Source organism: Betta splendens, chromosome 14, assembly GCF_900634795.4.
Source record: "Betta splendens chromosome 14, fBetSpl5.4, whole genome shotgun sequence".
NCBI classification, from domain to species: Eukaryota; Metazoa; Chordata; class Actinopteri; order Anabantiformes; family Osphronemidae; genus Betta; species Betta splendens.
In genome coordinates, this window is record NC_040894.2 from 9297762 (window position 1) to 9310448 (window position 12687).

General features: G+C 45.3%; 1 protein-coding gene across 2 annotated transcripts in view; it reads left to right on the forward strand.

Moving 5' to 3' along the window:
• Nucleotides 1–92: 92 nt before the first annotated feature.
• mtus2a (microtubule associated tumor suppressor candidate 2a) overlaps nucleotides 93–12687 on the forward strand; it is a 28655-nt gene continuing 16060 nt past the window's right edge. For both annotated transcript variants that reach the window (XM_029173403.3, XM_029173405.3), the window contains exons 1-3: nucleotides 93–252; nucleotides 7455–9646; nucleotides 10142–10397. In XM_029173403.3, coding sequence (XP_029029236.1) covers nucleotides 7664–9646; nucleotides 10142–10397 — 2239 coding nt within the window. In that variant the 5' untranslated portion in view covers nucleotides 93–252; nucleotides 7455–7663. The remainder of the gene's footprint in view (nucleotides 253–7454; nucleotides 9647–10141; nucleotides 10398–12687) is intronic.

A 12687-nucleotide genomic window follows, 5' to 3' on the forward strand; every position in this document is an offset into this window, starting at 1 on the left:
TCTCACACGGCCCAGCAGAGAGCGCAAATGGGTTAAAAAACCTCGCAGGACGCGCTGCCAGGTGACGGCTGCAGCATCAGCACCGCTCCATCTCCTCCTCTTTGTGTCCGCAGCGTCTCTCTCTCTCTCTCTCTCTCTCTCTCTCTCTGCCACTCAGTGAGAAAGGAGAGAAGGAGGAGATGGTGGAGGAGAAACACGCGTCCTGCGTTTGACCAACATTCGTCAGCGAATCAGCGCCAGAGACGCGTGGAGGTGAGTCGCGCTCCCCGTGGGTATGTTTTGCAACGACGCCACGCAGGTCAGCGTCGGCTTCTTGAAGAAGCGTCGCACTGATTCAGCTTCGGGACTTCGGGCCCCGCTCATGTATTTTTTGCTAAATGTAGATTGTCGCGTTGTTTTTCGAAGGCCCGTATTTTGCGCATTTTGCCCGTGTGTACGTAGCAAATGTGATAGTTTGTTATTGCAGATAAGAAAATAGTGTAATGTGCAACTTGGGACGCGCAGAGCAGACTGTCAGCGGAGCAGCAGGCTGCAGAGAGCGAGGTGTGATGGATGGAGCAGGTCAGGTCTCTGTGGGTGATTCTAATGATCAAGAATAGATTATCCAGGCTCCAACTAGGATCCACTGCGCTGACAGGTTGGGTTTGTTTAGTGCAGGCTCTGGTCGTGTTGCTGGGCATGTGAGCTCCTGCACTTTGCTGCTGCAACAGACTCTTTAATGAAAGATGTTTTTCAATAAATCATAGGAAAAGATAAAGTAGGGGAAAAGATGAAATATGCTTGATTTATTTATTTATTTAGAGACTGTGTTTGAACCTTATTAGTAATTATTTTTGTACAATTTCCCGTTGATAGTGGTTTAGTGTTGTTAAATAGCATGAGATTTTTTTCTCCTAACTGGATGCTCCTGCAGCTGCACACGTGAGGATCAAACTTTATTATCGTCTCATGTCTCCTTTGCACCGATTGAGGAATCCACGGACAATTTAATGTTCTATAGTTACTTTAGCAGCCACCTTGTCCTCGGCTTCACCTTTAGGCAACAAGCAGTGACTGATGGATCAAATAAATAGGACGCAGAGTGAGGGCATGTTGCACACATTTAGGGGTCACCTGACAGACTGCTTGATGATCAGGTTGATGCTCATCTTCAGTCTGCAGATTCCGTTTTCCTGTATTCTCAGAGATATTTTAACTTACTACAATTGTTGCGTAACGTCTAGCGCATCACTGGGTCCAGGTTTCTGTTACCCAACCTTTGTCAGCAGTCTAATATGATGCGGTCAATATCATCTCACCTGAGATGCTGTGCATAAAACATGTGTGTGGGAAGTTTGGCTTTTGTGTGTTTGGCGGAATCGTCTGCCCCCGTTATCGATCCCAATCTCAGACACTTCCCACATTTGTGATTCTTCTAGTCCATTTTGTAAAAGCTTGCCAATCCCTCCCAGTCCTGTTAATGTTGAGCTTGACACTGCATCAAAGCGGGGCAGCAGAGCATGTGGCCTTGGCTTGCAGCCGTTTGCTGGAGCTGCTGCTCTAGATGCCGATGCGTGTGTGATTGATTCATTACATCTGACCTCTGCAATGTCTGTGTACAGCAATCAATTCAGCAGATCTCCAGCAGGAAAACCACTCTGCAGCAGTGATGGAGTCGGTGTGGCCGGTTCAAGGGCTGAGCTCAGGTGCTGTTGTGCGTGCTTGTGTGTTTGTGCAGGTAGGACGGTTTGTCACAATGCACCGGTGCATCTTTCAAGGTCATTTTATAGGACAGAACAGAGGAAGGAGGAGGCAGTGAAAAGAGGTGATGAGTGAATAAGGAAAGGAAACAAGGTCAGAAGCAAGTCAACAATAGTATAGTGTATATGTTTGTACTTGTTATTGCTTAAGCCTTTTAACCTTTGTGAGTAAAAGGGTTTTGTTGGAATACTATATTAGTACTATGTTATAGAGAACAACATTATATATGACTGTGTACAGAGTGAAAGTACAAAGGGTTAAATCTGGTTGGAAGAAAAGCTGCAGTTTTCTGAATAACTTGTCATTGTTGTTTTGTGTCATAATTAAATAATCAGGAAGCTCTGTTCGGTTCCATGAGAGCTGTTTACGTATCTGTGAATGTGCACACGTGCGGGTATCAGTCTGGTGTGAACGAAGTGTCAACACACGCTCAAACACGTTCCACATTCTCACACTGTCTTTGTCTGGAAAGTGGCAATGAGCTTGTTGTAGCTCCTCCCCTGCAGTTACAGGCAAGACAAGAGAGGGTGAATAGGGAGGCACGCCTCCACTGATCTCACACACACACACACACACACACACACACACACACACACACACACACACACACACACACACACACACGCACACACGCACACACACACACACACACACGCACACACGCACACACACACACACACACACACACACACACGCACACACACACACACACACACACACACACACACACGCTTTCCCGTCCCATAGGGCATCAATATGAAAATGTGTAGTCAGTTCAAACAAGCGTAGCCGTTTTAATGTATTCTTGTCCAAGGTCATTCTAATTATATTAGTCAGCATGTTACAGGTCTTATTATGTAGAATGTAATCATGCAAGAGTAACATAAGCTTTGTGAACATATTTTTTTGAATCTTACGTACACTATTCAAACAAACTTTTCTTTAAGCAACGTATATCAATCCTAAACTCGGCTTTGCATCACTTTTGGGGTTCATTGCCCCATCCTGTTCACCATCTCCTTTTCTAATTACCTGTGTTAAAACCTGTTTTTTCGTTTATTTCTTTTTTCTTTTTTTTTTTCTTTTTCACATCATCCCCGGCTCTTTTCCTTGCTCACCTCTCATTGATCCTTTGCCAGTCTCCTTCCCCCACACCCCTGGGGTTTGCACATTACACATGCACACAATTACACGTGGGTATAAACTGGATTCCCCTTCATCCCCATCTCGTTCCGCCCCTCGTCACTCTCTGCAGCATCATTTGCCTCTATTATCATATCTTCCTAAAATAAACAGACGTGACTCAGCCAGTCTAAGTTGCACTTAGCTTTCCTTTGTCTGGGCTTTCTCACTTTGGCAGCCTCACGTCTGACTGTGCACTGTTTGCCTGTGCTTGTGTATTTGTGCGAGCGTGCGGCAACTTCCCCGTGGTCCCACGGAGAATTCCAGTACCGTCGTCGCCTACGCTTCAAGTGAGCTCCTCTCCTCCTCTTTGTCCCCTCGCACAGTTTTGCCCAGCAGCCACGCAAGAGTTAACGCTTCTCTCTGCGACAGGAGTGAGAGGGTAGTGGGTGGAGGGGCTTTGTTAATAACAATGCGGTGCTACCAGCATGGACAGACAGCCTTTTCTCCTCTCCCGTGTGCCACCCTGTCTGCGTCTGCGTTGGTCTGTGTTTTTACCGCGGGTCACACTGAGACAATAAGAATCTGCCTCCTCAGTCTGTGCTGCAGACTGGAGCCATCGCCTCGCGTCTCCCCACACCGATCCGTCGACCAGTTGCCATTTATTCTTCGCTCATCTCACCTTATCTTATTCCCGAGTAATTCTCATTTTATTTCCCCCACGTTTGTCGCCCCCTTCATCCATCTCAGCTGCAACCGATCGTGACAAGCTGCACATCAGCCGTGTCTGAATAACGGCAAATTAAGTCCCTGTAGCGGCCAAAAGAATCGTACAGGAGATGGAAAAGCGATGTCTTTGTTGCTGCTTCCTGCTGTAGTGATGATCACCGCTGGAGTATTTGTGCAGGTCTTACTCATGTCTCTTTGTGTAACTTTGAGTGCACATGTGTGTTAGTGTTAAATTGAAGTTCATGTTTAACTTGAGAGGTTTGGGACTTTTGTTCTCATACCTTTCCTGATTTAATCTTCTCAGCTGAGGGAACACGTGCCTTCATTGGCTTTGTATCCCTTTATTAAATCCTATTATTGGCATATTGTGATTTTCATCAGGTACCACCAGACCGCCAGCAATAAGGAAATAAACCACCTTTTATTGCACATGATTCCCTTTATTCAGTTAGCTATGACCACCCACACTGACCCGAGATCCTGCAGAAATCCTGTTACAGATCCCCCTGCGACACAGAATGGTCCCCCATGGGGTATAAAAAGGCATCCGGCGGTGGGTATGTGGGAGTGGAGTGGGATAGAGGGATTATTTAGGCACACGGAGTCGTCTGACTTGCCACCTCGCCCCGTCTGCATAAAAAGGTGAAAGAGCGAAGGGAGGGAAGGAACTGGAAGCTCATGCGAAATAATATTTTTAGGAAGAAAAGTGTTGTGTGCAACCTCTGTGGTAGTCAGGAAGGCAGAGATTGTTGAGCTGGTCTTTTGTTGTGTGTGTTTTTTTTGATGCACATCAAGCAACTATTTCTGGATATTTCCCAGCTCCGCTTCACAGGTTAGTGTGATGGTAATCCCTTCACTGTGCATAGTGACTCAGTGCTTGGTTCACACTCAGGCACAGTTTAGTGAATCATCACTTGTGAATTTCTGTCCACACGGTGCCTGTGTGATGTGCGAAAATGGAGCGATTAGCTTATTTTATTGCTGTTTCTCTCTGTGTTGGGAGGAGAAGGGATGGATGACTAAAGCTTAGCCTGTCTGAATAGACATCCTCACTAAGCTTTATCCGGCTAAATGAATACGTGTAAATAAAAAAAAAGACGGGAGAAATGCCGTAGGACCGAGGGTGGATGTTTTTGTCTGTGGCTCATTCCTGGTTTATTTTTAAATGTGCCAGAATCTGAGGCGAGGAGATGTTCACAAGTTCACACACATATCAACAACCATCCAGTCTTGAGAAAGCGGGCAAGGATGGTGCCAATAGAGATTCATTTCATGGAGGCAAAGACGCAGCATGTGTTGTATTAGAGCAGCCGAGTCTCATATTTAAGTGTAACTGCTAAGCTGCATTCGAATTTAAAATCTGCACTAAATCTAATTGTGCCACGCGGCAGCACTCAGCGGTCATAAATTATGGTTACGCACCTGTCGTTGCTCTGCCCATTTACATTCCCCGCTTTTCTCTATGGCTTCTATTTAAGTGTGGTGGAATTCACACATCTCGGCAGGAGTATGCGTATGTATGGGTGAAAAAAGACGGGATGCGTGTCTGTGTGTGTGCGTCTGTGTGTGTGTGTGCGTGTGTGTGTGGTTGAGGTTCCCGTGGGGCCACAGAGCTATAAAACCTGTCTGCTCTCTAGTGGGGGAGGAGAGGAATAAAGCCAAAGTGCCAAAGACAAATGGCTTCTGTAATAACCACATGTGCTGCTGGACCGACAACAAAGCAGCTGAAGGGTGTGTGTGTGTGTGTGTGTGTATGTGTGTGTGTTGTTGCAGGTGACTATAAACAAATGGTTGCATGTTATATTGAATGCGAATATTTTTTCTTTTGGCTATAACTCATACTACATCATTTTGAAGATGAAAATCCTTCCATTCATTAGAAAAGCAAAGCTCCGTCGCGACCAGTCTGTTCCTTTCTGCATCTATCAGCGTGTCTCGTCTCTCCCACATCACATCTGTGTCTCAGTCTTTCACCCACACAGACCCAATCCTGCTCACATTAAGAGAAAAAAAGGAGGCTGACGATGGCTTCTCTTCCTCTCGTCTTCATCCTGTCATGTTCTCAGCTTGTCATTTCCCACACTCTGAGAAATGATTTCTGTAGTTCATCACTGCAAGTGTTAGGTTAGGAACCATCTGAGGCTTTTTTCCGGAGCTTGATCACTGTTTAGATATGGATGCTAGCTATCGTCTATTTGCGCTGCTGTGTGTATTTAGGGAGCGTTGTCTGGTTGTGGTTGTGCAGGTGGGGGAGTTTGCATAAAGCGATGCACAACAGCACCTTTACATGAGCAGCCAGTATGAAAGCACAAAGCTGACCTTCAGACTCTTCCTCTGTCAGACACTGACCTTTTCCTCGGATGGACAGCACAGGGGTCACAAAGCTTGTTCCCCATTTCGAGGAGATACGGCATCACCATGACTACAGATGCAGAGCTAGCGGATGGTTTTTTTTGCTCCGTACCGTTTCCCAGTGGGAGAGAAGACTGAATAGTTCCCTCAACCAGTGGTGTCACCATCAGCTGAACCTAAGCCTTCCTTCATTACATAGTCTTGCCCTGATCACCTCAACATGCATATATGCAGGAATGAAATCAGCAGCGTCCTCTCTGAATGTTCTGAATTCCATCCGTCGGTTCCAAGTCAACCCCACTTACCCGCCTGTCTCACACATATGCTAAGTGTCCGTCTTTCATTTCTCCTTCTTCTCCTCACACACATTCTTCCTCTGTCTGTCTTCTCAAGTCTTTGTTTGGGGTTTTGCTAGATTGCTTTTGTTTGCCTCTTCTGGTGCTGTGCAGCTTATTCTGGTTCAGCAACTGTGACCGAGCTCAGCTCTCAGCCTCCCAGGAAAGCTGTCATCAGCACGAGCTCGAGTACCGTGTCACTGCTGTAATCGATCTGCCACCATGTCCTCTCGGAGACACCGCACGCTCCCTCTGTCCCCCATTCGTCGCCTCTTTCACATTTGTCTGCTTGTTTTATAGTTAGCTAACAGATAATTGTGTACACACGTTAAGGATGAATATAGGCTGTACACGAAGTAATGTTGGGAGGCGCGTCCTTGCAGCTGTCTCCATTCATAGATATCACTTCCACAGTATACATGGAGGACTAATCAAAACTGTCTCATTCACTGCACATATGATTAGACAGGAAATCACTCAAATATTCATCATAGTGCTTTGGAGACACACATTTGTCTGCATAATGACCGGCACAAGCTAAATGTATAGCATTTACAGCCTATATGGACAAATGACTGGATGCCGCATGCAAAATCAGTGAGACGAAGGTGGTTTAACGGTTTGTGTTTTGCCTTCGCTGCCATCTGCTCATCACACAAAGTCAGTTACATGAAACAGTGTCAACACAGATCAACACAACACAAACCTTGTTTCTTTTTTATCCTCCCTGACGTGATATTTAAAACGTATATTGTAAGCAGACTATAATAAAACACAGTTTGTTTGCATAGTACCGTATATTCCATGAAACCAAACTTGTGAAGATATATTCACAATCCCCTCATCTTGCCTTCTATTTTTAATATCTCTTGAGGACAGAAGCTCATTACAAAACACTTTGCACCCTTGCTTTTCCTCATCTTCGCCTGTGTTCATCAGGCATCCCCCTGGGTGAAATCTTCAGTGACGTACAAACAGCCTGTACCGAGTTATTTCACTTACAGCATTTATTCTGTTGTGCTCACTCTCTCTTCAATGTGGATAATTCTCAAGTTTATTTAGCAAACTGTCTCACCACATATTACAATTACATTAACATACTGTAAAATAATAAGTGCTTTACGGTCTATTTCAAGCATATTTTGCATCTTACAGATGCCTTTGTTTTAATTTCAGATTGAACAGACGTCTGATCTCCCTGAAGAAGCTTTACAAACCACAACTGAACTCACAATAAATGCAAACTAAACAGATTTCATGACATGAGTTGAAGGACCATCATCTTCAAGACCCTGAAGAGGAGAAACAAGGAAGGATTTGTACCTCCACAGATGGCCTAAGTTCCCTGCAGGTGTCTTCACTTGTGCAAGAAGAATCAGTCAAACATGAGCACCCCAACCAGTCTCCAGGGAGTGAGAGTCAATGTTGACAGAGGAGACAAGCTTGGAAATAAAAACCACAGCCAGTACCCCAAGACTGGGGATAATAATGCTAATCGATTATCTACAATTAGTGCTCAAGAAGGAGGAGGATTGTTAGAAGACACAGGGTGCAGCACAAGCTCCATCCCTCCTTTGGTGTCTCAGTGTGACTCCCCAGATAAGTTTGTGATCTGGGGATCTGAAGCACAATGTTTGGAACCAGAGGTCAGAAAGTTTGACCTTGTAGAACGCCAGGAGATACATACATTCTTGGGAAACAGGGACCATGAAGAGGAGAATGAGGAGGAAGAAGACGGAGCCAGTATGAGAGACGGAAAAGACGAGGGTTCTATGTCCATATCCTCCAGTTCGACTGCCAGTTCGGCTTCGATCGGAATGAGGAGAAATGACAACGACAGCAACAAAGTGCAGAAAAGGATTGTCTGCCAGAGCACGGAGGCGCTGGACACATGTCTGTCAAGCTCAATAGAGAAAAGGGACAGGAGCTCGGGCAGGGAGAGACAGAAGCCAGGTCTGAAGGAGTCCAAGTCTGAGACAAATGTGTTTGTCTCCTGTCTCTCAGCCGTCGCCCTCAGCGGGAGCTTATCGAGTGCTCTGGACAGTAGCGCAGAAGCACAGTCTCTCATCTCGCTGTCCAATCCTTACTCCAATTTTAACAACACTACCTCAGCCCAGAACAGGAGAAGGGCATTTCCTGATGCAAATCAGAACTCCCCACCTTTGCATGATCAGGGGAAATGTTTTTCTCCGCAATACTACAGCCAGGATCAGAGACAGGAGGAGGGAAGCCATCATAAAAATGGGTTGTCCTCTGCTGGGGGGCTAGGCCAGAGGAGGAGAGCCGGATTCGAGGAGACGGTGCCGCCACAGCGTCGGCAACAGCTCGTCAGACCCCTCTGTCAGACGGAGATGGGCAGGGCAAGCAACTTAGCAGAGTCTAGCGCTCATCAGGCCAACACAGGGGGAGTCAGTTCCCCTAGGTCCTCTCCAGACTCACCCAACAATGGTTTAAACAGGAAGTTTACAAAATCCTCTTTACGCGAGCCGTCAAACTTCTCCCACCTGTACACCACATCTGCTGTGTTCAGACAGCCCAACCAGGCAGCCCAGCGAGAGGCTCCACCAGTGGACAAACAGCCATCTGCAGCCGTACGCTGCGTATCCAGTCCGTCAAACCCGTCCACCTTAGAAAGAAGACCCCAGACACAGCTCACCTACAGGAGGAATTGTTCCAGCCCTAACAGGACCGGGGTTGATTCCAGGTCATCCACCCCACCCAACTCCCCTCTCAGGACACCCCAGGGCTCACCACGCAGGCAGCCTTCCATGTACCTCGTTAGCAGGAATGTCCCTGGAGGGGTTAGACACAACCCTGCTGTAACAACGTCAGCTCAGGGCTATGGCAACAGTTGCTTGAGAGCACCAGTCAAAACTAACATGAGCACAACTGGAATCCCCAAAGTGCCTCTTAACAACCAGCAGAGTTCCCCCCACTCAAACCCCAAAGAGAGCTCCCCATCACCCACGCTCAAACCTAAAGGAGTTCGCCCCAAAATCATCACCTACGTTCGAAAGAATCCTCAGTTCAAACCCCAAGCTGCTGACGGGCCTTATCAGGTATCTTCATTGCCATCCAGACTCTCAGCATACGCACACAGCCAAGCAGCCATGTCCTTTAAAGACACAAACAAAGAGCCCGTCAAGCCCGATGCAGAACCCAGAGCAACTCCAGTGCTTGTGTCCTCCAGTCTGCTATACGACAAGTACCGCCAGGAGATGCAGGCCAGCGCATTCACATCAGGTGTGCCGAACAGGAGCATCCGGCCCCCTGGACACACGAACACCGTCCCCCCTGCACACACACATGGCCACACAGCGCCTGTGAAAATGGGAGGCAAAGCAGAGACCTTTGGTGCCACGTCAGAGGTGAGCGTTTGGAAGACATGATTATGATTGTTGTGCTCCCAAATGTTTTCTGTTGACTAACATTTTGGTAAAGTTGCAGCCTATTCATTACTTTAGTCCATAACCTCCATCTCCCGTTAGACCATGTATAATTGATCAGAGATATTCTGCATTCATTATTGCTTTAAAAACATTCCTTATTGATTCTGATTAAATAGCTTTATTTGCATTCATATTCAAACTGAATCAACCAAAACACCAGCGTGTGGAAATAAATAGTTAATGTGTGGTGAAGTGCAAAGCCTGCAGCGCCAAGGCGGTTCTCAGCACTTCACATGTTAACATTTTTGTCACATGCGTATAATTATGCGAGTGAGAGACGGCATGTACTCTGGATCGATGCTGATAATGTTGAACAGCTTAAACAGTCAGATTGTGTTGTGAAAGACCTTCATCAGGCTGAAACCTTTATGTTGTTGTGTGCTACTCCTTAATTATTCCCACATTCGGTTCTAGATTGGGAAAGTGGCAGCCTTCAAAGGTTCTCCTGAACACCAGGAGCAGCCAAGGGCGGCTGCTCAGGCCGGAGGTAGTGGGAGTCTCCTACGCTCTGGCCGAGGCCTGCGTCTGGGCCTGGGGGCTGTTACCAGGACGGCTTCAGGGTCAGCCAAGGGCAGAGGACCCGGTCAAGGCCAGAGGTCGGCACTGGTTTTCAGCCAGCCGGTCCAACCCGTCAGCCCGGCAGTGAATCAGAAAAGTCAAGACAACACAGGTAAAAAAGCATTTGCTCACGTTATGTTTTTGGATGCCAGATGGAAAAGGTCTGATATGAGCAATAGCACGTGTCGGATTTAATTTCAGCAACCTAAAATATGACACACCAGAGATCTACCTTTGCTTTCTTCTCCTTTGCTGCAGCGAGCAGTTGTGGGACTGTTCCCTCCTCAAATTGGCCTGAGATGAAGGCAGCTCATTAAAATGCAGTCTGTGAGATTCATCTTGGCTGCTGTGATTTCGGGGTTTTAAGGAATCCTCTGAGGGGACCTTTCCAGCTCCGAAAAGCTGCCATGCACAAAATAAAATTAATAAATAAAGGCTCGCTCCTGCTCTCTCCTCATACACAGCACATTTCTAATTCAGATGATTCAGATACCACCTGCTGAAGTCAGATTTACATTATAGCCTAACACTTGCAGGAAAATTGAACTATGAAATTTGCTCATCAACCTGCACCCTGCTGGAAGGCTATGGCACTTGGAACTTCTATGCATATTTGATCTGCCCTCTCCCAGGCTGTGATAGCTTAGACGTTTACAGATTTACAGTACATGTGCATATGCTCAGAGACGCATGACTCAAACTGCACACATAGAATGATCAGCATGGGGTTACGATGTGCCAGGCTGGGGTCTCAGTGCAACTTGGCCCTCTGGGAACCACAGGCTTTGAAGTGCAAAGCAATTAAAAGTTAACATCAGTACCTTCCTGTTGGGATCATACTGTATCTGATATACCAAGTCCCAAACTACACTGACACAGTAAACACCACCAATAGAAGTAATAAAGTACAGATCATAGTGCATTATTTATTAGTGATTTTACTTATGTACACTGTAAACCCAGACATCGTAAAAACGAGAATAATGTGAGCAAATTCTTTTGTGCCACTACTATCAACTTCATTGTACTAATTTGGAGTAGAATATACTTAAAAATTGAGTAGAAATTCTAAACCTGAGCAACTGTAAGTTAAATTTAGTTAAAACTTTTGGTGATAACGTTTATATCGACATGGAGACAGAACTTGAAGCTTTGTTATTGGCTTCCTCGAAATTGTATGAAAAACATTAACGACAACATTAACGTTATTAACGCGGTATCATTCATTTCGTTTCATCTCTGACCGCTAGCTGACTGAAAAATCAACGCAGATGTATAGTATGACTAATTCTGTACAGAATATAATGCTCCAAATTTAGGTTCTTAGTTTGTAATGTTACACAACTGTTTGGTACTATATTCACGGTATATTGTTTGGCATAGTGTTTTGTGTTTTGTTTTTTTATGATTTCAGTGGTCAGGTTTAATGATTTCAATTGAATTAGAAATTAGTGATACAATTTTGCTTTGATTTAACTTAAGATATATAATAGGAGGCCATTGAACAGTTGAATTAGTCCATTTATTTATGAAATATTTAAGTTCATACTATTAAAGATTTTGAGTTAAATGAACATTGCATTTATTGCATTGAACTCAAAATAAACATTCCAATGTTCTCAGTTGACTAAAGTTTCATTTATCAATTTCCAATTTTTGTGGCATTCATTTTTCTCAAATTCTTTAAGTAAACTCAATTTATCTGGGCTTACAGTATATGGAACCGAGAGCTTTGCTTTAGCTTAGGGGAACTACTGGAAAATTTAATGTGTAGGGTAAGCACATACAGTATATGATAGGATATCTGTTCTGAAACTGCAGTAACATCTACATCATGCTACAGTTTTTTGCAGGATTTTCTAGTAAATGCTACTCATATCTTGTTGCTGAAGAACAGACACTCTGCCTTTTGTGATCCAGTGCCTTTTAATCTCGTTTGTACTTCATAAGATAGAAATGTTTTCCAGGGGTAATAACATCCTAACCTAAAAATACGGAGGTAGAAGCAAGGCTGAAGGAATTGACAAACATGGCTGCTATGGACTAGAGGAATATAAAAGAACCACACACCTTCTGTTCCTGTATTCATTCATTTTATGTTCTAAATAATGGGTATTTTTTGTCAGTCGAACTAGACTAAAGTGAACATGCCTGGTTTACTTTTTCACTTGTTCTCTAAGAGGATGGAGTGGGGGAGGGGGCCGCAGCTCTGGTGATGAGGAAGGGGACTCACACAGGAGATTCTTCTCTCCCCGCTTGTGTCCCACTTTGTCTTTCTCGCCTAACAGAGCCGGTGTCCTTGTCAAACTTTTCTCTCCTCATGCACTGATGCTGTAGTTGCTCCAGAGCATGCGCTAAACATGCATGCAACAGAGAAGCAGAGGCTGCCAGCTGCACCTTAT